Source organism: Prenolepis imparis, unplaced genomic scaffold, assembly GCF_030444845.1.
Source record: "Prenolepis imparis isolate NDT839.2.m4 unplaced genomic scaffold, iyPreImpa1.0 SCAF_1, whole genome shotgun sequence".
Taxonomy (NCBI): domain Eukaryota; kingdom Metazoa; phylum Arthropoda; class Insecta; order Hymenoptera; family Formicidae; genus Prenolepis; species Prenolepis imparis.
The window spans coordinates 16,052,694-16,079,288 of NW_028141159.1; the positions used below are offsets into that span (position 1 = coordinate 16,052,694).

Sequence of the window (26,595 nt, forward strand, 5' to 3'; positions counted from 1 at the left end):
TATCTTTTCAAGCATTTAACGTATCGATAATGGGTATAGTTAAAAGTTTGGGTAAAAATTAAAAATCTGAAATAATTCCGAGCATTTGACAGAAATTGTACGTAAGTAAAAATAATTTTGGAATTTTCTCCATACACTCCGCATGATAAAAAGCTGCGACTTGAAAGATATATATATTTCTGTGGGTGGGGATACTTTGCGGGCAGCAAGCAGTGACGGATCAGTCTTGCTCGCAGTCTTATTCTGGCCAGTTCTGGATAGAGTTACAGAAATAAGTGGAATTTACATCGGTCGATAAAAGTTTATTATTTTTAATAAATTATCTATTTACGAAGACTAATAAAAAAAGAGTGTAAATTTCAGTGGATAATTAAACAGGTGAACAGTTAGTCAATATTAAAGATTCTCATGAAATTAAATCTCCATCGATTCGTTTTATTGTATATTTACAAATTTGTAAATTATAAATCTTGATTTTAAATTATTACAAAAAAATCGTGATATTTTTTTAAATTTATGATATTATTACTCGCATGTGGAACATACATAACAGAGACACAAATAAAACAAAGTTCCAGCATTTTGCAGAGATAAACATATAAAAAAAGCTGAACATTTAGGAAATGGTATATTTAGAACGGAAATTATCGAATGACAAGTCGCATTTATACACGGGAGCTGTTTTTGACATACATACCCACACAAGGGCTTTAAAAAAAATCTTTTATTATGACGCCAAAGTAGAGCTGTCGCAATGACATTGTATACATTACAATGTCGAGAAGAAATTTGAAACGCGGTTACGCCAACTTTATATAAGATAGTGGTGGATTTTGGCACTCTAGATAGGACTTGATTTGGAATCCCTATACCTAGAGGTCTAAGTTGATTTGAAGGTCGCTTACAACAGTCGAGTCTTTAGATGCGTGTCTAGTGGACAACCTAATGCCATTGATAAATAACAAAACATGCAAATATCATTCCGATCCATAACATACATTGCGTATATCGTATGCGTTTAAAGCAAATTTTGCACTTGTTTATCTTTCTCAGAGATTTAACAAAGATTTGACATTACATGAACCATAGAATTTTATTTTTTAAGATTTCGTTTTAGTTTATTTATTTTTTCGTTCTACATAAAATATTTAATTCTCCGACTTTGAACCACCCGGACGATTTAGGCGAGTTTGACGCGTGCAATTCTCTTCCTTCGTTTCGACAGAAGCTGTCTGGTGATGGAACGCAGTTTCAAAGATGCGGGAGGGTGACTATGTGCTTCCCGGGGCGAGAAGATCGATAGAACACATGCGCGTCTGGCCGTGTCGCGAGGCGCACGAGTTTCTCCCAAACGCAACGCAACGCAATCTGCGTTGAACACGTTCGCTCTCGAATTTGTGCGTGTAAAAAATAAGCAAAATCGTGAGATACACTTTTGTGACGAGGGAATGAGATCGCGCGAGACGCGCTAATCTTCTTTTTCGAGTTCGACACTACTCCGAATCGTCTCGTCGTCTACGACGGAATTAATATCAACGCGCATACTGACCTAGAAACGCTAAACGGGTCGTCATCGTTGCTTCTCCCCTAGTCAACAGACGCGGTGAGTCTATTATCTCGACCGAATTGCGGAAATGATAATAATAATAATATATATATAGATAGATAAGCAGTTGCAATTAAATAATTATCTTCAAGTATAAATAGGGAAAAAAAAATATGTCCGTCGAACACACGGGTGCTGTTATGATGGAAGGCATCTTCAAATTTTGATATTCGATCGCGGTGATATTACTTAATCAAATGTCGCACTTTGACTGACCGATGACGTTAATTATGTTAACACATGAAGCTCGTAATTCCTATTTATAGGCGTGAAACACTGCGTTCTCCCCACACACTGTTTTCCTGCGCACCGTGTTCTGTCATTTTGACAGCCATTCACGCTTGCATTTATTTTATATACACTTTTCTACTTACGTTAAAAAGTTCTTCCTTTTCATTAACAATAAGTACGGACCTAATCGACATAATCGCACGTTCGTATATGTATGTATATAATCTTATTTTTTATTTTAAACCTATATAAAATAAATTGTGAGAGATTAATAATATATCTGCACAAATAGAAAAATATTACAAAATTATCAAATATAATTTAAACGAACATCTTAAGAGACATTTTTTGCATAAATACAATCAGACCTGAGATATTTATTATGCAGTATCAGTCTCGGTCGTACGTGTTTACAGCGTGCAACACAAACCACATGTTGACCCTGAATAAATTTTTCTATAGTACACTAGACACTAGACTCTTCTTTTCCTGATGATCCGCTGTTATTTTTAGACAGATAAAAGCCAATGTTTTATTTCATGAAATCTTGTGGAGTGTAGATATTTCATTGATTTTTCCATACACGTATTTATACGTATAATTGTTTTTTATCAATTTTATCTATCGTTAGTTAAATAAGATAAATTGTAGAAATAATTAAATATATATAACATAAACATTATAAAAACCTGAAATAAGTAATAAAACTCATTGCTATTTGTTTTATGTATTTAAAAATGCAAAAATGCACTAAAATTGATTAATCGCGAATTAACTTTAGTCATTATCAGTAATTGACTTTAATCTTATAATGATATATATGTGACTTTTAATCAATCTTGTATAAAGATACATTTTAGATAAATAACTCCGCTGATGACATTGATAGAGTAAATAAATTTATCGTACGCCTCTTATCGCAACACTTTTTCGCAACAAATATATGAAAAATTACTAATATAAAGATTACTGCTCGATGAAACGAAAGTTATGGCTTTTCTTACAACTGTAATGTCGATCAGTAAAACGTCGATAGTAACCCTGCAAAAGAATATGTATGAAGAAATATTTGAAGAATGAATGAAGATGCAACAGTTGGATAGACACTGGCTCATTGATTATATATTATCTAGCGATAAACAAAAGAAATAGAACACATTTTAAAAATAAAAACTAGTTCATCAAAGAAAGTAAAATTGTAACTTATGAAAAATCACAAATAATAAAGTAATTTCGATTTAATTTTCATCGATTTTTTCCTAATTTTTGATCATCGTATAATAAAAATTTTCACAATATAAATGTTACCTTTGATCTGCGACAGTTATTCAGTATATTCAAATGAATAGACGATCAATGTCTATTTTAGTGATCACAATGCAAGCGGAGAAGAGTGATACCGGCACTGAGAAAAATGAGGCTGTTAACGATGTCACGACGACTTCTGTCGCGAATGATGTTACGAATTTGAAGCTCGAAGACGGTTCAACGAGTTCAACACCAAGCAGTCCTGGTGCTACTGAACCGGGTAGCTTTTTAGCGAATTTCAAAGCGTTCTCCAAATTCGGTGATCCAAAGAGTGACGGCAAATTGATTACTTTAAGTCAAAGTGATAAATGGATGAAGCAAGCAAAAGTAATCGATGGAAAAAAAATTACTACCACGGATACGGGAATTTATTTCAAAAAGCACAAGTAAGTCTAAAAAAAAATTAATTTTATTATGTTCATTTTATTGTCATCTTTGTTCTGCAATTATAATTAATGTAACTTTATCTTAAATTAATATATCATTTATTTACATAATTAAGTTTATTTTAATATTTTTGTTATTATTCACAGATCCACAAAGCTTGGTCTTGAACAGTATAAAACGTTTCTCGACGAACTGACCAAAAGTAAAAAAGTGGAATTAACAGAAATAAAAAAGAAGATGGCTAACTGTGGACCACCTGGAGTTACAGCTGGCGCCAGTGGAGTGCGTATTATACTTATTTATCTAATTTTACATTTCAACATCACCGAGTTTAACGCTTACATTTTATTAGATTCAATATTAGAGATGTACAATTCGTCTTTTTTTTATTCTTGATTTAACCCTTATTAAAGGGTTGCAAAATTTGTCCTAAATTCTAAGGTTTTTTAGTCTAAGAAACAATTCAATGTCTAACTGACTGCAAAAATCACTGATTTCGAAACGTTAATGTCTTGCAATTTTAGTACAAATAGAATATTTTCAAGATTTCTCAAAATCATGTCAACAAAAACAATATAGTATTTTATATATAGGTAATTATAATAAATATATTTATATATGACTAAATAGTCAATTTTTTACAGACTAATCTAATCGCTTAATTTTTTTTCTAAAAATTATAAAACAATCTTTCTTTTTATTTTCTTTCCCTGCATAAACAAAAAATATATAATTGAAAATAATGGAATTCAATATGATAACCATCAAGTAAATAATTTCGTGCACAGTTTTATGCCAAATTTGGCATATTGTACAGGTTTTTGAGGTCATTAGTTACGAATTAAAAGTCAAAATTATAAATTTAAAATAACTTTAATATATGACAAATTAAAATATTTTAATATTTACTTCGTCATTTATTAAATCCGGTATTCTAAATTTATAATTCAAAATTCATTCTTATATATAATCTCAGTAGTCAGCAATATAAAAAATTTATGTACCAAGTTTGGTATATTGAAATTAAAATATTGCAGGTCGGCACATACATGCAAAAAATAATTACTTACTAGCTTCATTGGATCCACTATTTTTAATCTTTTTAATTATGACGTATCTTAAAAATTCGTAATCAGTGACTGTAAATTTTAAAATACTGAATTTAACTAAAATTTCTTCAAAAATAATATTTCTTTGAAAAAAAATATATTATCTCTGCAGCTCTTTAAAAATTCATCTTAATTTGTCATCAATTTGCCTATAATATCGTTTTAATACAATTTATAGACTAGAAAGGCAGCATCGACAGTTGACAGACTAACCGATGTTACTAAATATACTGGCTCCCATAAACAACGTTTTGATGTAACGGGGAAGGGTAAAGGCATAGCAGGCCGTACAGAAGTATCAGATTCATCCGGATACGTTCAAGGCTATCAAAATAAAGATACGTACAGTAAGGCCCACTAGTACTCATCCTTCGATGATAGATATCTTTAAAGGCACGCTGTTGAAACAGCACGCGTATCACAAACATTCGCTGCTTGTTATAGCGGCCTGAATTTTTCTAATGTATCGTCGATAATCTGGCAGATATTTCGAAAATTCATTTGGTAAAATTAAAATTTATCAAGTTTGAAACGTATTAAGATAGCAATATTGCGCTTAATGACTTTTGCCAGATCGCTGACAATACGTTCGCAGCAATCGTATTCTTATAATACTTCCACTATTGATATTTATGTTGCATTGTTTAAATTTTCCGACACGACAGTTTTCGATGAGAATCTTATTTTTTTTAATAACTAACTTATTTCGTTAACTAAATCTACTTATTCTTTGCAATTCGTCTGTTATTTACAGATATTCTTGTTATTCTCTTCTTGTTTATCCTTGTTGATTACTAGATGATACGAACAATATTATGTTGAATTTTTTATATTTAATTTATTTTGTTGGAATTTTTGGAAAAATGTAGAATATATAATATATAACTTAATATATATAAAACTATTATATATAAATCTATACGTAATATAATATGTTTATTATCGTGTCACAATTTTTTTTCCATAATTTATTAAGAATAGATTCATTGGAATTTTTGCATAATTTGTATAATAAAGCAAACAGATTCAATCAATTTCGATACAAAAATATGTTTGCCGTTACATTGTATGACATATACAAGACAAAATTATATGGCATTTATTATGAATTTATTATTATCTTGCACAAACCTAAATCGATGATTTTTGTGTTAGGATGATATATATGCAACTATTGTATATAAAAAAAGATATAAATCTCTTTAACTGAAAAACTAGTCATGTTTAATTTTCTCAATTGTACCTATATTGATTAACGATTTTATTTATATAGAGAATAATGTACTTGTCTTTCGCGATAAAATGTAACAAATATATATAAACACGAAAATTATCTGCTATACAAGATAATATCGAAAATATTGATAATATATGTATACATGAGTGTGGCGATATAGTACATAAAAAATATTTAATATATAATTGGACAAATTATTTTCTACTATGTATATGTAAAAAATAATATTTTTCTGCATATTAAATATCAATTAAATGTATTGAAACAGCATCTTGTTCGCTAACAATACATCAATTATACATATACGGAGTATGTAATATTAAGTTTTATAGCGCCGTTACTTTTAAATGTTGAACATTAAAGGTAATATCTATATGTAACTAAATGAAGTGTACTTACTGCATCTTTAATTACTGGTACATTCGCGCTTGGCACGCACATTTGAGACCAAATTTTGTAATTTAAATCTTATACAATTAGAATCAGCGCACATTTAATTGTACACGATCAAACTTTGTTTCGCTAATTATTTTCGCGTATGAATTATATAAGCAATTGTGATTTCCTCTTTTCTAAATATCCTTTCTTTATTATAATTTTTTCTCTATCCCAATTCAGCTGTGTTTTTCCAAATTAGCCTGTCCTTGCTGCTTTCCTAATATTCTTATATCTAATCATTTATACATTTGAGTAAGAAAGATAAAAGGTATCATACGTATTAATAATCTCACTTGTTAAAATAGACATATATGTGAAATTACAAATATTATAAAGTTATAAAAATCTTTTTATTATTGCAATGGTAAATAAAAAAGCATGATATTTACATGTGTCCTTTTAGATTATTTTATTTATTATTTATTGTTATATTTTTATATATTTATTGTTGCAATAATGTCTATGTAATCAAATTAAAACACAACAAATAAAAAATCATATATTTTTTATAATTTTGTTTTTTTTTGTTTATTAAATTTTTTGTATAAAAAATATTTTATTTAATGGATAAATCATCTTACTTTACATAGGTCCAAAAAGATTTCTAGTTGACACTAATAAAATCATAATCCTGAACAACCTTTAAAAAATTTTCGTTATTGCTTATAGTTTATTAAAAAATTAATAAATAATTATTAATAAAAATTTATGAAAAGCGAAATCGAACTGAAAAGTATAATTTTAAGCACAATTTATGTGGCTATTATTATCCCTAATAATAATATGAAATCCGTTTTTGAAACATCACAATAATGAATCCCCCTAGATCCGCGGTTTCTAATTTAACTCTAGTCTAGAGTATTAAAAAAATTTGTAACAAAATAAAACATCTTATAGTTTCTATTAATAATAATTCTATTAATAATGTCCTGTATCTTATTTTTTAATAAAAGTTTTTTAAATACTTGTTTTTATCGATTATTTAAAAGGATAATAGATTTTTAAAAAGAGATTCGTAAAAATTCGTATCTGACATAAAAAAATTATAACTTTTTGAAAATAATTTCTAAGAAAAATCCCTTTATGAGATTTTTAGTTTAGAATTATGAACAAAAATCCTTTATAAATGTAACTTAAAAGAAAAGTTATTTATTTACAAGGACGAAACTATTTTTAGATGATACAATATATCGGTTTCTGTGATGAAATATAGTTTTTGCTGTTTCAAATGTATTTTATTTTATTAAAAGAAGAAACTATTATGATTTAAAACAATTAATAATGCTTATGCGTGCATTTAACTTGAATATTCGTTGTATTAATATGATATTTAAACTTTATGTAATTGTTTCGTCAAGATATGTCGGTATAAAAATAAAGAGATCAATCTCAATAAAAAGTTAATTTATTTGACACCATTGTTCATTCTGATGGGGTCAATAACATTCGATATAGCTGCTTTTCAAATTAGTCAAGGAACTCGCGATTTCAGCGACCTTACATAATACGCTTGGCAAGATGTAAATATTATAAATAATCGCTGCGAGGTTAATAATGTTGGATTTTTCTTATGTTCGGAATACAGATATCTATAACTGTTCTAGATATAGCAAAATTTGAAATTATTATATATAATTTATAATTATATGCGCGTTCTACGTTCAACTCAATAATGAGAATACACTATAATTGTTTATAATTATTATATAAAATACTGATATAAAAAAGCAAATAATTAAATAATTCATTTAAATTAGAACGCTTTATAACGCTTTATAAGGCCAATTATTAGTGTATTATACTGGTATAATACACACGTGATTATATATATACATATACAGTAAAACCCTGTATAAAGCGTGATATTTCGATAACGAGGATTTTCTTTCCTATAACACAGTAGATAAATTTTAAATTTTGTGAAAAATTTTGTGTTTTTTTTCGAATAAATAATGTATTTTTAAATTTTGTACAATCTGTAAATATTGTATAACGCGGAATCATATAACGCAGAACATATTCCCCGCATTATATGAAGATCTACTGTATATATTATTATTTGATTTATATAATCAAATAAAAATCATACAATATTTTATGCTTGCGTCAGAATACCTTGGATATCTTTCGTGCGTTTAAAATTAATGTTGGAACCAACAACTTTTTACTCAGTGTTTTGCCAACTATATATAAATATCAAGTATCCTGCATATCCTAATATTTGACAACGTCGATGTATCATCGATTGATATATTACAATTTTTTTCTAATAAATTGATGATAAGTAATTATGATGCCAATTTGATTAGCGAATTTTGCCGGACAATTAAATCGGCTATTTAAATCGGCATGCTTTTATTACAGCAATTTTCATAAGTTCTAAAAATACTTTTACTTGGCAAGATCCGTATATACTGTAAAAATACTAAAGAAAGAATTTTCCAAGTACACAAAATGTACAGGATAACGCACAATTCGTAGTAATATAACTCAACTATCGTAAAATTTTCATTCAAAACTAGCTTTCAAGCTTATATGTATTTTGCATTAAATATAATATAAATATACGCGTTAAAAAAGATTGTAAAATATGATAATTTAAAAGCAAGTTGCGAATGATAAAAATTCTTGCGCAAATCGTTTAACACTTATATTTTTTATTAACATTTTCGATAAAAAAAAGAAAAGTACTTTCTTTCTCTTTTTTCAACACACGATGTAAATTTGATCGAATTAAGTTTTTGTGTTAAATTCTCTGAGCAACAAACTAAGGATAAATATCTATATAATAAGTTATTCGAATGTATATAGTGAAAGTATATAAAAGCCGCACGTCAACAGCGCTATTGTATCAGAGATGTATTTATGATACAAAGCATCTAAAATAATAAAAAAAAAAAAAGATATAGTTTCTTAAATTTTCACAAAATTATCGTTGCTAGCACTCGATAAGCACAGAAGCGGAAGACCTCGTTTAGGTCTTTAGGAGAGTTTAAACTTGAATAAAGCTTGTTTGACCGTTTCTTTAAATACAGTCATAAATTAAATCATAGATTATAACAAGCGTAAATTATTATTATTGCGTTTTTGAGAATCGAATTGATTTGTATAAACTTAACTTATTCGAGTATATCTTAATCAAGTAACATTATAACTCTGTAAGAGTATCCACTGATGCTCGAAGGCGAGATCTGGCGATATAATCTTCGTGCCCTTTACTGATTCCAGTACCATCGATCCGAGAGACGATCTCGTCTTTCAAGACTGTGAGTACTCTACGATCTTGTTTATTGTTAGCCGGCGCATATTGAAGAGCTTCCTGAACGTCTGTCAAGGCATCCTCAAATAAACCTAAATCCACGCGCGCCTTAGCTCTGGCATAGAACGCTTCGTAAGAAACGGATCGGACGTCGAGGGCTTCGTCGGCGAGTTCGATAGCTTCGATACATTCCTGGAAGAATTGCGTTACATCGACATTAAAACCAAGAATAAATTTGTTAAAAGTGGACATTCAAGTCCAAGCAGCATCAAAAAATTTTGTATTATACTAACGTTCATCTTGCGCTTGCATCGGCTGAGATTTAGAAGGAAATTTAATCGGAGCTGCGTAAAGGTTTGGAGTTGCAGCATCATGTGACCTTGTTCTTGCCCTTGGTAATCTTCTTCCGGAGAGACTGGAAATTTTCTAAGAGCATACGCGTATCGATGCGACGCCTCCTTCAATCTGTTCTTCCGATACAAGACATTGCCGTCTTCTAAAAGCTTATTTAGCAGGATTATCAAAACGTCTGGTTTTCCCGCTGCCATAGCCCACGTGGCGGGACCCAATTTGGCACCACGACGCAAAAAACATTGGACCACCGGTATATTGCGACATCCGATAGCACGGTCCAGAGGTCGCATGCCGTGAAGATCGACGTGTTCCACCGCGGCTCCCTTGTCGAGTAACAACTGTACTAGTTTTGGATTACCCTGTATATAATTTTGTGAATATCAGAGATCGCGAGCAATACACATGATCATGATATACTTGCATGTATAAGAAAAATGGACCTTTACCTGAAATGCGGCCAAATCCAAAGGAGTTCTACCAGTATTGTCATTCGTACTAACATTGGCGCCGCGATCGAGCAACATCTGTGCGACAGTTACGCGTCCTCTAACGCAAGCCCAGCCAAGGGCAGTGAGTCCTTCCTTGTCTCTCGTTTCTAAAACCGAGCCTTTATCGAGAAACAGCTCGACAAGATTGGTGTGGCCTTCGGAAGCGGCCAGCATTAATGCGGTGCGGCCAACAGGATCGCGTTGTTCCAGGAGCGATATAGTTTCGTCCGATATTGCATCCGTACTGGTGGATAAATCTCCTGGGGAATAATTTAAAAATTATAAAGCCAATCTTTCGCGAGTACAGTTTGACGATTTCAATCAAAAAAAGAAACCAACTTTGCAAAAGTCGTTCAGCAGTACCCCAATGTCCTCCCTTGGCGGCGAGCATGAGAGCGGACAGACCTTTCGCGTTTACAGCTGTTGGATTAGCACCACGAGCCAAAAGCGCGGAAACCGTTGCGGTCGAACCATTCGCGGCGGCGATCGTTAAAGCGGTCTCGCCTATCAATGTATCGGGACGATCCACAATCACTTCGGCCATGTCTAAAAGATATTCCACGACAGCTTCATGACCTTGCGAAGCAGCCGCGACAACAGCTTGCTGAGCGGCTTCCTCTCTGTCTATTTCCGAGGCACCGCTTTCCGGTCTATTCTCACCAGTTGGCAAGACCCAGTCACAAGCAAGAAGGTATCCAACCACGGACAGTCTTCCGTATCTCGCCGCGTGCACCAGAGGACATTGGCCAGCCATGTCGACATGTCCTAACAAGGCTCCAGCAGCAGCCAACCTGTTAAATACATAACAATAAGCAACTACGTTGAAAGATGAAACTTATATGAAACTCTACCTTCTGACAACATCGCAATGTCCTCGGGTAGCTGCCAGCGATAACGCGGAACAACCTTGGTTATTAGTCAGTTCGACATCGGCGCCGAATTCAAGAAGGAGGGATACCATCTCGACGAAACCCTCGTGCGCGTACATACATAAAACCGGTGCGTTACCCAGATACTCGGTGATGTGGTTCGGCGATGCACCTGCCAGCAGGAGCAATCGCGACACCTTGACATTTGGACTGTAGATATTCCGAAGCGTGCATAACGCCGAGGAGATGCATTCAGTCGACAGGGTGAGCCAGAGAGCCTGCGGATGAATGCAGCTTGGTTAAGCTTTTATGTTACATCATATATTGATTGTATACCTATACCTATACCTACTTGTAAATCGCGCGAAGGCCAGCACGGAGCTACGCCCCTATAAACATGCGCTTTCAATACGTGATGACCCAATTCCAAGGCTTTATCACCGTCTAACGGTGCTTGAAGACGGGATAGTCTGAACGCAATCGCCGCGTGCCCGAGTCTATAGTCACACAGGAATTTTGTCGATTCCCCCTCGTCTCTTCTCATCAACCATTCCCTGAACGACGGATGGAAGAACATGTAGGTATTGTCTAGACGTTTCACAAGGAAACCAGAGAGCATCTGATAAAAGAAGAGAATACTGTTACATTAAATGGGCGGGCGGATACACGTTGCGAGAGCTTATATAACGTTTACACTATTCTATATAGTTAAAAAATACAAGTAACTGTTAAATCATAAGTCAGCAAGTAATCGTGCAAGAACATTTAGTAACTAACAATAAAATAATTATTTCGCTTATTTGTATATCAAATATATATTTTTAATATTTGATTTTTAAAGATTTTTATTGTTAGATTACTGCAAGACTTACATGATTTTGACATCACCAGAAGAAAGAGAATAGAAAAAAAGAGAAAGAAAAAGTAGAATTATATAATCATATTAATTTTAAAAAATGCAGGATATATATTTCATATTTAAAATATACTTGCCTTGAATCTCTGTAAAAAGTCTTCCCATGAGATAAAATGGTCTACACTTAGAGAATTTACGGAATAGAAAATTTCAGGTAAGGTCAGTGGATACAGAGCTGCCAAACAGACAGCCAAAAGAGGTTGCACTTTATCGAACGAGGCTACCGTAGGAAATCTTAAATTAAAATGCAACTGAAAGATCTGTGCGAGAGAGACAGGTAGTACCTAAGGGAATAAAATATCATATAATATTATTATATTTATATTATTATATATATTTTATATTTTATTATTATATCTCTTTATATATATATATATATATGTATATATATATATATATATATCTTTTTATAATATAATCAAACAACAAAACAGCGGTTTGCACAATTTGCAATTACATACTAATTATGATTAGAAAATATGTTCGTATATTTACCTTGTAGCTCGCAGATTTAGCGACTAAATGCCCGCTCTCGATAAGATCAAGTGACAGCTTAGCAAAGAGGAAGCTGCCTTTAGCTAGCGTAAGCAGATGCGAGGCGAATCTCGTCTGATTCGCGTTGTACGATGATTCCGCCTTGCCGTTTATCGATGCAGTCACATTTGCCTGTATATTGGGACTTTGCGCGAGTCTATAACCGATGTAATCAGACAGATCTTTCGCGATATTGCTGCCAATTGTATCATTCGCAGTCTTGTCTAACGAAATCCTCGTGTATGGCAATTGCTTCGCACAGTCGAGCAATTGCGTTCTGACTGTGCAAACAATCTTCAACCAATTCGGAATGTTAGGTGCATGCCTCGTCAGGAAAGAAGCTATAGTATCGCCTCTATCTGGCCTGTGATATTCCGCTTCACAAACGGCGTCGATTAATATTATCTGGAAATAAGATGTATCGAATAACGTTTATGACATAATATAATGTAATGTTTATCTCAGCATCTGTCCATAAAACAAAGAAAAATAATTGTAGTTTCAAAATGATAATATGTTGCCTCGCAGTTTACCTACCATATTCGAGACTGGTAATCGATTGGCTTTCTTCAAGGTCAAAAGCGGTTCGATAATACCCCTAGAGAGCGCGAGATCCGGATCAACAGTGCATTCCCTTTGCGATAGCGAACCCTGAAGATGAGGTTCGGACAGCAGATATTCCCTATACGAGATTAATTGAGGAGCCTGGCAAAGTTGCGCCGCTAGCGAATGAATTAAATCTGGCACTAGACAGGTACTATTATTGTCGGCTTGACAAAAGTGATACGCCACAACGTGCGAAGCTAATTCGCGAACCTATAATACAATGTGCTCGATTTATATTTTTCCTATAAAAATAAAAAATTGAAGGAAATGCCCGTAAATGTTCCTCACCTTTTCGTTGGTATGTCGAATGTTAGCGTGAAGAGTCGCGTTACTCTGCTTCTCTTTCTCGTCGCATTCCTTATTTACTTCCAAAGATCTTCCCAGCTGTTCGTTCCTTCTCCCGAAACAACCGTGTTCCACCAGCTGCAACATAAGCGCAGTTTTTCCCGTACCAGGCGATCCAGAGATCAGGATGCCAGGACTAGAGCCATTGATCACAGATTCCAATTCGTGTAACAGCCATTGTCGTCCGGCGAAGAGCGGATCCTCTTCTAATAACGGCACTTCGAAGAACAACGGCTTCAGGGTTAATTGTGCCACGTGATGTTGAACGTAACGCACTAGAATTTTAACGTACAAATCTTTAATACATTAGATGCTGCTCGAGAATTTATGTATATAAAGAACGAATTATTACGTTTAGCGTCCGCCGGACCCTTAACGTTGCCGGCTTTCGCTGATCTTCGAGCGCAGGATCGTCTGTTCCTTAGCTGACCAAGTTCGTCGGTCTGACCCGCTTGCGCGGCATTGGCGGAATGTCTCCTGAACGCGAGCGGACTCGAGCCGCTACCATTCGACAGACCAGAGACGGACACCGACATAGACATCGACATCGATGTGGACATGGATAATGACGTGGAGATGGACGCCAGGCTACCGGCGCTATCGCAATCCCTGGACTTGACCTTCCCCTTGACCTTGACCTTCGGCTTGACGGAACATCGTAACGCTGCTGCGGCCTCCGCTTCGCTCGATGTGCCCGTCAACGTTGAGACCGGACTCGTGTTCGTCGAAGCCAGTGTCTGCGTCTCGAAGCTGGTTAGACTGCTGAAGGAAGCTGCTGAACTATCGTGTCCCTGGACTGCCGGGGCTCTCGAGGAAGGACACGCATCCGATTCCGTGTTCGCGTTCGCTCGACTCGATCCCAACAGTAGGCCTAATCTCATATACAGATCCGATTGCGACGATTTTCTAGTTTTCGAAGACAGCGGTTTCACGCAACCGCCTTCGTCATCTGCAAGAAAGAGAAATTAATTAAGAATATTATCAGTATAAAACCAGATCGATCCAAACTACGAATCCAGACAATGTTGAGGCAAATGCTTTATATTCAATAAACAAAACAAAAATCACACTCTGCTAAGCACATTTAGGCAGATACGTTGTTATATGCATAAATATTTTTATATTGATCAATTTTTATTCTTCGCGTCTGCCTAAATGTATCATTGTGATTTAATACAATGAGCACGCTGCAAAACATAAGGAAATAAATACTACGTCCAGGCATTTAAAATACACAATAATACAAATATAAAGAATAATATGAAAATATCGCACATCCTGTCGAATTTATATTCAGTTTTCATTTGCTATTCTTCGGTTAGGAAAAATTATAATTTAACACATTAGTAAAAGTGAAGGAATTTTGGCCAATTGGATTTCAAATGTGTACAAATACTATTTATGAAAATCTAATTTGAAAATTAGTTATGAAAATAGGAAATGCGAGGCTAATAATATTTACATATTATTATCTAATTCGACAAAAGAATAAAAAGTCACACGATTCTAATAAAAGCGATTTATAATGAAAGATAATGGCAAACTGTGCGTATCATGCTTCTAAAGTGATGCGCTACGAGAGATGTTATCACGAAAATAAAATATTCGCGCGAGCGAACACCTCGTGATTCGCGCGTGATAGCTCCCTCGCATTCATTCGCAAACTCCAAGCATCTCAAATGTATATGGAATTCGAAAGATTCTCCCTGCCTGCGACTTTGCCCGACGAGCCGATGAGTTGATTCAACCCGTTGTTAGCCGTGCCTTGACTGCTGTTCCATAAAGACTTGATTTTCCCCAAGACGACACCGGGCCATGTCGCTTTTCCCTCCAAGGACGAGGTCATCCAAACTGCGTGTGCGCGTGTGGATTTTTACGTGAAATTTATAAAGATTTTCGACACGACTTCAGTCGCTAAATTTTCTCTTCGAGCAAGCGTGACACAAGTAAGTATATTTTATTTTTAAAAAAAGAAATAATTGTACCTGATAACGCGGAAGGATTGTCATTCGTGGTCGGCTCGGGCGAGGATGCGGTACGTCTCGAAGATTTCTGAGCGGCAAAGGAGCTTCTGAGCACTTTCGGATTGAGGAAGAATCTTTTTCGTTGATTCGGCGGTGTCGGACAACCTATAGTATCGTTTATAGTTTATATTCTTAATAAATATCTTGAATACACAATAGATTATATATCTCAACATACTTTGTGTCATTTCAGGTTTTTGTTGACTTTGAGAGATAGAAGAATGTGGAAGCGCCGAAGGTTTACTTTTCAAGTTCTTCGCCATCACTATCAACGAGAGATTTTCTACCCCGCCTCGCTGCTGAAAATAATGTAACAAATAATTAACAAGATTGGAAATTTATTGGCAACTCTCTTTCTTCTATTATTAATTAGAGAATTATAACATTTTAGGCAGAATAGCAGAACAATTTTTTTTTCTTTAAATATCTCCAACCTACTTAACACGAGCTATTTAACACGGCACATAAAAGATAATCGAAGATTTGTCGCATTATTGTTTCTTTTCATCGTCGCGACAATAGACTTACGTGCATAACTCGCGATGACAAATTAGCTCTCGTGGTGATTTTGGTGCGTGGTAGCCTGGGACTGCCGCAGAGAGAATTCACCGTCGATGACTCATCGAGCCAACCATCTGTGGGCGCGAAAACGGACAACGGAGCCGTGGAAGCATCCCTGAGAGTTGGTTCCTCCAGTCCGTCATCATTATTGACACCGTAGTCGTGTAAGCAGAGCGGACAGGCTTCGCTGCGAAACAGGCAGGAGTAGCAACGTTCGTGACCGCAGGAGTCGATCAGACGACGTTTCTTGCCCTTGTCGAACGGCATCTCGCAAGATGGGCACGTGGATCCGCCCAGCATCCCTGTTGACTCGACCAACGCTCGTATCTGCGCCAGGTCTGCAAATAAACGTGGGATCGGTTCACATTCTGTCATCTCCATTATTCATCCGAAAATTGTATACGATTCAACGATACGCGAGTTCTCTCAAAATTATCTTTGTGAATTTGCTAAAAGAGATGTATGAAGAGGTATAAGAGAGACATAAGCTTGTTCTCGCAGCGAATGCATCTTCCGTGAATCGAATCGAATCAGTGTGCCATTTTATGAGACCGCTGGTCGTTTGACAGTAGGCCCATCTGTCATGCTGAGCAACCCGTTTCGAGCTCGGTATCTCGGTTAGCGGACACGATTCGCGTCGTGTCGAAGCAACGACGACGCTCGTTCATCACGAATGCGCAGATAAATTGAATAGAACGCGAATCGAACGCCACATATACTTTAAAGCATTCTAGAAAGTAAGGTCAAGAGGGGATCCTCGCGCGCTCTTCTCGCGTGTATACGTAATAAAATATGCTCAAGGCGTATTCTTCCAGGTATCCTTCCGGATCATTATTTCTATTATCACCCTAACTGACAAATACACGATAACAAAAGTATCTTCCGGATTTCCTGTACGTGTACAAACATATAAATATAAATATTTAATGATTTATTCTAGAAGATTGGCGAACGAGAGAGAGATGAAAGAAACATGTGCATGAAAAGTTAATCTGTGTCTCTCCGCGAATACATAGAGATCGTGGACAAAGTGTGACGAACAGGGAACCGGGAAGAGAGAAGGAAGTCACACGACCCTTTCATGCCGGTAACTCCGCGTGAGGCAGGTGCAACTCCGCAGCCCGGGTTACCGTAAGCTGGGTCAACGCACTTGAGTCTGGTGCGAGCCGCGTGCAGAGACCTCGCTTCCACTTGTAAACTCGCGCATCGGTGTCGTTTTCTCCAGACTGACTCACAATCAGACGCGTCTCCAGTCGCGTTTAGTTTAGTCACGTGTTGATAGACGCCAATCGATATCTATTAGATACGATATCGCTGGGAGATATCTGATCCATTCGCCCCTCCTAACATCGCTAATTACACTTGATTTTTCTTATTTCACATATAGAGGAAATGGACTAAAATTGCCTTAGCAATGTGAAAATTTATAATAAAGATAGTGAAAATTTCAAATAAAAATTTACATCCATAAATACTTAGAAAATGCTCTCTTTATCGGTTTTGATGATATCAGTTTTGACGATATTGTTTCATTTTCTTATTACACAAAATAGAGACCTTTTATTTAAAAAAACATATCAAAAACTACGGAAACATAATAAAAAATAAATAAAATTGTTTTAGAAATCTACAAATAGAATAAAAATCTTTTTAAAAGGGAAACTCCATTATTACTTATTATACTATTTAGATTATGTAATTCATCGAAGAAAGTCGCAAAGAAAATGTTTGATGTGAAGAACTTATACGTTCTCTTAATTCTCAAAGAAAGATTTAATAATAAAAATCGATTAAGTGACAATAAAAATTCTCAACTACATCTTTTTCGCACGAACAAATATCTGTCTTCGCGATGCTATTATAAATTTTTCGGACACAAATCTAAAGAGAAAAAATTTTTTAATCGCAACGTAATTTTAGCGATTAAACTTTCTTCTATTATTCTATTATTCTCGTTATCGCAACCGATCATTTGTTTTGTCTTTGCAATTGAGCTAATGAATTGTTGCTGAAATTAGGTCTACATTAAAAAACCGACAAAGCATTGTACGCCATTCGTTAAAAATAATCTAAAGAGAACTGGTGATCTTATTGCCTTCTATAAATCGTGCATAGAAAGTCGCTTCCTTTCATCGGTGTGTTATTGTTAAAGCGAATCGATCCATTGTGCTGGCGCCAGTGAAACACGATCACGATGCCATTCGACGATTTTGCAACGGCAATTCCGTACGAATACTTAGCACAGGCAAAGCTTTCCGCGTGAGAAATACATTCTCGAATAATAAATTTTTGTGAAAATACCTATAAAAAAATCACAGTAAATATATTCGAACTCGTTCGTTTGATTCATTCGTGATGATATACGACGTGTCCAGTCGACCGACATCGACTGAAGCGAGAACGGGGGCGATTAAAGCCTGTTCGCCAAGTGAGAAAATCAAGCGGAACGACATCCACACCATGGCCACCTGCTGGACCAGCTTCCCCATCTCCGTTTCCGTTCCCTTCGCCCTCTCTCTTTCTTTTTCTCTTCTCTCTCGCACCGCCAAGAAATGGAGTCGGGCCTCGTAAATTGGGTCCCACAGACGACCTGACCCGAATCAGTGCCCAGACTTACTGCCGGAAGCCACTGTTTCTTTCTCATTCGCCAACAGAAGCGATTACTGGCAATTTTAGCGTAACTTAAAATTCGTGTCACGGTTTCCTCTCTCTACCCGTTCATCTTTATCAATTTAGTATATGACTTTTAAATTATTATTGTTATATTGCAGTTTCTTTTTTTTTTTTTTTTATCGTGTTCTATATATATACTTATGTTGATTCAAAATCATTAAAGTATTGAACGAGAATATGTCTTTGACGTTTGGCAATATTCGAAAAAAAATGACACGACTCATCAAGATATGTTGAAAAAACCAGACACTTTCGATAGATCTCGTACAATGATAACTGAAAACAGTAGGGGACCGCGGGCCATAAAACGAAAAACGGCAGTTTCTCGCCCGTCGTTTCGGTTTCGACAAGTCACGTGTATTAATCGTTATATTTGGTGCGCCCAGAAGAGTGAGAGAAAGTTACTCCATCGAGATATTCGCCTACGGTCCTGTCGTATTTAAAATCGATGCCTTCGATATATACCGGGAGGCTACGAAATTTCATACTCGGTCATGGCATCGTAATGTTTTTCAAAAATAAATTATAAGTATGTGTAGGTCATAAGGTCATAACGCTACAATATTTAAAATTAACGTAAATCTAGCTATTTATGTTATAATTATTATTATCAATATTAATTGCTGTGAGTACATTAATCGCAAAATTTGTGTTAATAATACTTGTAAAGAATTTAATGATACCTTCTGAAATCTCTATTATTTTAATAGATTTATATGTACATCATAAATATAAATAAATAAATCATAAAAATTTTGGAAACAGACTTGCAATCTGAAATATTTTTGTGAAAAACAGATTTTCAAATTGTTTACGGTCAGAATTGAAATTGATAAGTTTAATAAAACCATTATTAGTGCTGAGTTTTACTGGATTATGTACTTTGATATGTCAGACATCAATCAAATGAGAACATATTTATTTTATAATTTATATGAAATGAAGAAATTAACTGGCGGTGACGTTATTACTGCGATAAAGCACATTAGATAACTTGAGGAATCTCATGAATCTTACATTCATGACAGATAAAATATTAGAAAAACTCGCGCTTATCACTCAACTGCGCTCTTTTACGACCCGAAATATGGCGTAACGTGACACACACTTGTTCTCGCAATTATTACCGTATTGCACAACGCGCGGAAATTCTTTTATTTCAATTTTATTTGCACTCGTGCGCGAACTGCGATAGAATCATTCTTACATTCACATATGCAAATCTATTTTTAACAATATGAGTAATATTCACAGATTCTCAACCACAGATCTCACCTACTGCCTCTGCATATATGTATGTTTACACATGGCCTTCGAAAGCTTCTCGAGCTACATGTCCCCACCGCAATTAATTTAGATAACAGTGTTGTATCTGTCACGAAGGCTCAAATGCAATTCCTAGATAAATACATTTCGCAATCAATACAAGACACAAAAAGACTTACACAGATCGCAGATTGAATGAAGTCGCTGTCGTAATAACTGCGTTTGCTCCGAAAGAGAAGGCAGAGAAATATCTTTATTATGTTTTTCTTAAATTTTTTTAAATCAAATTTCTATTCTTTAAGATTGATGCACATGCGCGCATTGCTATATATATCTTTCAATATTTAATTTTAAATTCTTCGAATAATAATTACATTTTATTTTATGTTTTCGTAATATCCTTATGTAAGTAAGCAAAGTATTTGTCCAATTATAATTAAACGTAGGCTTTTAAAAGAATATTAAATTAGTCTCATTATACAGATAATTAATTTAATTGATGCGTTGAATACTAAATACAGTTGTGATTTAATATTACTCCAAAGTCAAAGAACAAAAGTTTCTAAATAGACTTCGTACATGTGTGTGTAAAATTGTCTTCCTTTGATAAATAATCAGGTTTGTTAAAATCATTTGCATAAATTAATCATTTATTTTGTTCACCGGATATTTTTTGCGTTGACAACTTATAAGATATTTCCTTATGTCTTTTACGTTTCCTCTATTTAGTCGTGTTTTTTTTGGAGCAACGGATTTTATTCGAGTGCCGGGTCATCTATGAATGAAATGATACCGAAGCTTTCGCTGTGTGGTGTAACCGCAATGAACATTTCCCATTTGCAAGCAGGTTAAACACGTTTACGATTTATATAAGGCTACGGTTGGTAAACCAGACGATTCAGATTTTATGACACTATCGCGGATTTATTTCTCGAAAGCAGCAATGCTTATCACTTGCTAAATCCTGCTTCGATAATATCGTCTTGATAAATGAATTGGCGTCAATTTTATTTAAGGCAGCCAAAAGACAGAGCTCTTGAGATACGAGTAAATAATATTTTTATTTCAATTTATAAATATGACCGAGCGTGCAATACGGTATGATCGTTATTTTACTCTCGTTACACAAATCAAGAAATATCATTGTGCAGCCGTATTTGATCGTGCTCCAGTTTTCCCTTCACGATTCACACGATTTCGTCAAATGCATTTAAGAGTGCGAAAAAGATCAATATATTTTACGAATAATTTATATAATAATAATTTTCTATCTCTACTAATATCAGAGATCAATATAAGAAGAGAATTGTTCTTTTTTGTGAATATACTTGATTATTAAAATTTTTAGAATGAATATGTCAGACTAGTCGTCACTCCGTTTCCTCCTTACTCAAATTACAGTCGTTCATGCATGGGTTTGCATGTACTGTCACTCTATTTCGCAAAGAATTATGCGGAGATCGATAGAATTCTTTAGAAGTGAGTAAGTATGTGTATCACGAGTTAGAAATAATTATTTAAATAAATCACAATCAATTGTATGCATGCCTAAGAAGTTTTAAATATTTCGAAGAAGATCTAAGGAACGATCAACATGGAGACAGACCGAAAAGAGAATGTAAAATGTTAAGGAGTTGACACTCTCGTCGTATCGGCTATTGTTGGCCAAGTATATTTTCGGAGTGCTAAGAAAGAAAAGTCAATGCGCAAATTGAATGCCTTTGCGTGCTACGATATATTATAGTTGAAAAGATGAAGCGCGCAATAGTCGAACAGTTTTTTCTATAATGAAAATTGTATCCCTATTTTTCACATAAAATTTACTGTTTATTTATTGCTTTTAAACAATTTGATTTACAAAAATATTCAAAATGTATGCTATTGTATAAGGAGTGTACTAAAAGAGAAAAAAATGTTTCTCATCAATTCCTACACAGAGTTCAAAAATTAAAATTTCCTATGCGACTAAAAAATGAGTCATACAACACTAATATCGCGTGAAATCATCGCGTGTGTACTTTCTTCAAAGCGCACATTTCGCTCTTACATATATATAAGTTCGGGACACATTCATGGATTACGCCATTTCTTCAGAAAAAAGAAAAAAAAAGAAAAAATGGCATCAGCCACAAAGAAGTAATAATTTGGATATCTTTGTGCAACCGGATATTTTTCACGTTCGTGTTGGCGCCCGGAATGACAGGTTGCAAGACACCCTTCATCCTGTCCGGTCTTTATTCGCATGCTGCCAATACCGACTCGACTAAACAGGTGTACGCGCATTTTGCACATAGGGATGCGTTTGCACAATGAGTGCACAATTATAAGTACGAGTCATGTTGAGAGTGTTAGAGAGCGAATTCGGGTTTTTTTTCGCAGCCGCGCCGTTTCTTTTCATGAGACCTACCTCTCGAAAGAGCCACTTTAACTGACCTACTTATTGATGTGATAGTATATTACAATAAAAAATACTCCTCTCTCTTTTCTCTCTCTGTTTAAAAAAACAGGGATATATACATATACCTATATAAATATAATATATATGTCTGTATTTACTTATATATATATATATATATATATATATATTTTTTTTTTTTTTCTATGAAGGAAGAGCAGAACATATGTGCAAAAAACTCTGATATAAATCATATGTGTGCGTATAATTATAAAATTCAAGGACATATTCTCTCGATGGGAGATAGATGAGCGGATTTTAAGTGCAGGCGACAGGGAAAGTTAGACACTGTATACAGGGCAAGGTGCGTGATACAGGTGTGCAGATTTCGCAACGATACAGGTTGTCATGAAATATCAGCGGATATAGCCTCCTATAGTTTTTCAAACTCAATAAGTATATGTTTGAATTGCGTGAGAAAAATTTATTCAGAATTTCATAAGAATATATTTATTTTGCATATTACTCATAACTCTATAACTTCCAGCTTTTGTTATATTTTTTACATCAATTTTTATTTGTATTTATATTGTATTTATAACATGTTTAATTTAAAGACATTATTAATATATTAACAAAATATTAATTCTTTTTCAAATATTAGTAGAGTTATTTTAATTATATTTCGATGTTTTTGATTCGCAAAAATGTAAATAACTACATTACAATTATCCAAACAGGAAGAACAATATAATAACCAATTTATGTAATAAATTCTTTTCACGATACTTATGTTTATTAAATAATGAGAAAATGAAATCTCAATGTATATAATGTCTGCTTCATTCATACGTAATAATCAAATGCTCGTGTGCGATATATGTATAATTGCGAAATATGCTTGTTAGCTAACATTTTTATTTATCTGTTCTTCTTGTATTTATAACGTATCTCTTTTCCTATCATTCTTATCAAGAAATTATAAAAATTGTTTCATGAATTGTAATAAAAATGAATTAGCATTTATGAGATACACATGATGTCAGAGGAATATTGATGATAAATTGAAAACTTGTTAAGTCTCAAGAGGCTTTTCTTTGCTTCATTTGATAGTTAATTCTGTCTTCTGATAGTGATGGCGTCTTATCTACGACTCGACCATCGACGTGTGTTTCCATGATTCAACATAAGTAAATATAACGAAATAGACATATCGAGATTAATGCGTTTTCTTTTTCTACAAAATTATTTCTTACATTAATTGCATTCCAAATTTGATAAAGCATTGATATTGTTAATATAAGTAACGATTTGCATGGCAATGAAATGAATCATATTAGTCGTGATACTTTTAATGATTAATCACGTACATGAAAAAATCTTTTCTCACTCTTTGAGTTAAAATACTGTTTCAGTTACCGGAAGTTCTTTCTATAGTAATATTTTCTTTCACGCAATATTAATTTTGAAATTTATAATTTCTTAAGTTCACGGATTTTTTGGTCGCTTTTTTATTCTTAGACTATATATATCTCTAATTTTGCAAATCATTTACACAGATCATCTCTTCAGCTTTTTCAGATCATGTCTTCAGCTTTTTCAGTATTTTAATTCAAAGAATGAAAAAAAGATTTTTCACGTACGTGATTAAACATCGGAAATTTGTTTGCAATGAAACAAGTTCGCATTGTACAAGACTTTCTTACGCCCAACATATGGTCGACAATAAATACAACGTTTTCGAAATAATGCATTCCATGGGAACCAGTTCAGCCGTCGCGGGCAGATCTACGGACATGTACGCGTATACTTTAATAACGGAAGTTCGCCGTTCCACTCCGTGGCGTCAACTACCTAGACAGTGCCTTTAGTAGAATATACAACAACACTCATCAGATTTCCACCTTTAATTCACACTTTGTTCAACACTGACAAATCTCCGTGTCGTTCAATCTAAAGCTGAAGATTATTGTTATTCTGCTGGAAGACGAGATAGATACTGAACTGACGCCGACATCGATTAAAGAACGAGACTGAAGAGATGATGTGATGACTGACGAGATGATTAAAGAACGAGACTGAAGAGATGAAGAGATTAGATATTTTTGTACGCACGGTTCTTATCGAAGAATACTGAGAAAAAAGATAAATTCTTCAAGGAGAAAGAATTTTAAAGAAATAGAAAATTGTCAAGTTAATTTGAATTAAGTAAGTTAACGTTATTCATCTCACATTGCCATACAAATCATCAACAATTCAATTTTACAGCTATATGATGCTAAACTTATGTCATTATCCCATTAAAACTCTGGTGACATTTATAATGATTAATCGATTAGTCGAATTCCTTTCTAATTGTAAGAGAAAACTTTAAAAACTTATTTCTCTGTCAATTTATTGTATATCAATGATTTTTTTTTTCTTTATAAAAAGGAGCATTTATATATATGTATATACAATATCTTCTCTCATAATATCGTTATCAAACGCGATATGCTTGAGAGAGAGAAGGCTTATTCACATAAAATTTAATCGCGTCTCCGATAATAAGCGACAGCACGCGATCTAAGCGCCAGGGAATCAACACAATTGCATCGTACACGCGGCTGCATTCTCGTGGCGAGTAGATCATAAGCTCGTTTTTTCTTCTTCTGTCTCTCTGCTTTTCTACAATTAGCGTATTGTGAATGCACCGACGAGTGCACTGATGCATCTCATTCATTAATTTAAAAATCGCACATTCTATATACATAACAGTTCTCCATTTTATTAAAGTTGTCGCAAAATACGTGTCCAAAAATACATACTAGGCAAAATTTTAAATGGGAAATTGATTCGAAGATTTTTATTAAAAATGCGATTTGACATTAGACTATAGAGAAGGAGGGATTCTTCGTGGTTTTTAAATATAAATCTAATCTGTGTTCGCGCAAGTTGCAAATGATTTTTGACAAAGTGACATTAAAGATAAATTGCAAACGAATCTTGTGAAAAAGAGGAGACAAGGAACAAGCAATCTTCAATCGTTAACTCACCAAGTACGGAGAGGCTGAGACCGGAACCAGGGCGAGGCGGTCTGTTCGGGGGCGCCATGTCGCTTCTCTCTTTTTCTTACTTTCTTTCCTCTTTTCTGCCTTACTCTTCTCCGTTATATGTGAACGTCTCTTTCTTATTCTCCTTCACGTATAAATACGTATTTTAATCCGATGATAGAAATCGCACAGTGCAACACACTCGAATCATACATATCCACACGCGAGCGAAGCGAGTAGCTTATGTAGAACAGTGCTGAGATGAAATCCCATAGATGTACAGTGTGAATCCCAAAGCGCGCGCACACCTGTGACATCCACCCTCAATTCACGACTAATTACGGAGCGCGATAATGAGTAGTAAGAAGAGCCATTCGGCCTCGCCGGCACTTTCGACGCATCTCGCGCATCGTAATCATTTTTTTTCTTTTTTTTTTTAGACCGTCGATGAAAAATCAAGCACACACGTGGGAGCGCGACGAAGGTTCGCAGCGCACTGACTGACTGACTTGCGGCTAAGTTGGAGCGAGCATAGCGCGAAGCGCAGCGCAATACAGCGTGTTAGCGTGGTTGTCTGATTGGCCAGCAGGTCGACCGACTGGTTGACTGGTGGCTTGGCTAGCTGGTGGCCGCTCCGACAACTTTGCCGATCCTCACGGTCGTTCTTTCACGACGAGAGCTCTCTCTATCTTTGTTCCACTCTCCCTCTTCTCTTTCTCTTCTTCTTTTATTCTTCAGCGATCTCTCTCCCGCGTCTTTTTCATCCTCCGCCACGTTAAAGAGGCGCATGCGTATCTGCAAATTGTTTGGGATTGCCGAGGACCCTTCTGTTCTCGTGCCTTATGCATTCGAGTCTTATGGAACTTGCAATATTTTATAATCGGTGGACATGTCATTTTGTCAACCAATATCAGTTCAATTTCTTAAATGCATATAACATTTCTTGTGGTAACGAAA

At 34.7% G+C, this 26,595-nt stretch overlaps 2 protein-coding genes across 7 annotated transcripts in view; one reads left to right on the forward strand and one right to left on the reverse strand.

Annotated features, from left to right (window-relative positions):
• Ringer (tubulin polymerization-promoting protein ringmaker) overlaps positions 1 to 7,323 on the forward strand; it is a 47,579-nt gene extending 40,256 nt beyond the window's left edge. Inside the window, exons 1-5 of one of the 5 annotated variants that reach the window (XM_083031431.1) lie at positions 238 to 378; positions 1,226 to 1,603; positions 3,207 to 3,531; positions 3,679 to 3,814; positions 4,820 to 7,295. In XM_083031431.1, the coding sequence (XP_082887557.1) occupies positions 3,215 to 3,531; positions 3,679 to 3,814; positions 4,820 to 5,002 (636 nt within the window). In that variant the 5' untranslated portion in view covers positions 238 to 378; positions 1,226 to 1,603; positions 3,207 to 3,214 and the 3' untranslated portion in view covers positions 5,003 to 7,295. The other 4 variants (XM_083031448.1, XM_083031440.1, XM_083031464.1 and 1 more) reach the window with 4 other exon arrangements.
• Positions 7,324 to 7,703: 380 nt separating this feature from the next.
• Rols (zinc-RING finger and ankyrin repeat domain-containing protein rolling pebbles) lies at positions 7,704 to 26,237 on the reverse strand. Of its 2 annotated transcripts, none has more exons than XM_083058951.1 (16): positions 25,642 to 26,237; positions 16,240 to 16,610; positions 15,890 to 16,010; positions 15,673 to 15,816; positions 15,398 to 15,538; positions 14,040 to 14,636; positions 13,631 to 13,962; positions 13,274 to 13,552; positions 12,698 to 13,141; positions 12,280 to 12,486; positions 11,639 to 11,905; positions 11,269 to 11,564; positions 10,757 to 11,208; positions 10,376 to 10,677; positions 9,869 to 10,288; positions 7,704 to 9,767 (listed from the first exon to the last, which is right to left on the reverse strand). In XM_083058951.1, the coding sequence occupies exons 1-16, from the start codon at positions 25,697 to 25,699 to the stop codon at positions 9,465 to 9,467; spliced, it is 4,734 nt and encodes a 1,577-aa protein (XP_082915077.1). In that variant the 5' UTR covers positions 25,700 to 26,237; the 3' UTR covers positions 7,704 to 9,464. The 2 variants fall into 2 exon arrangements, with proteins under 2 accessions (XP_082915077.1, XP_082915087.1); XM_083058961.1 differs by lacking the exon at positions 25,642 to 26,237 and adding an exon at positions 17,423 to 17,609.
• Between the last annotated feature and the right edge of the window lie 358 nt (positions 26,238 to 26,595).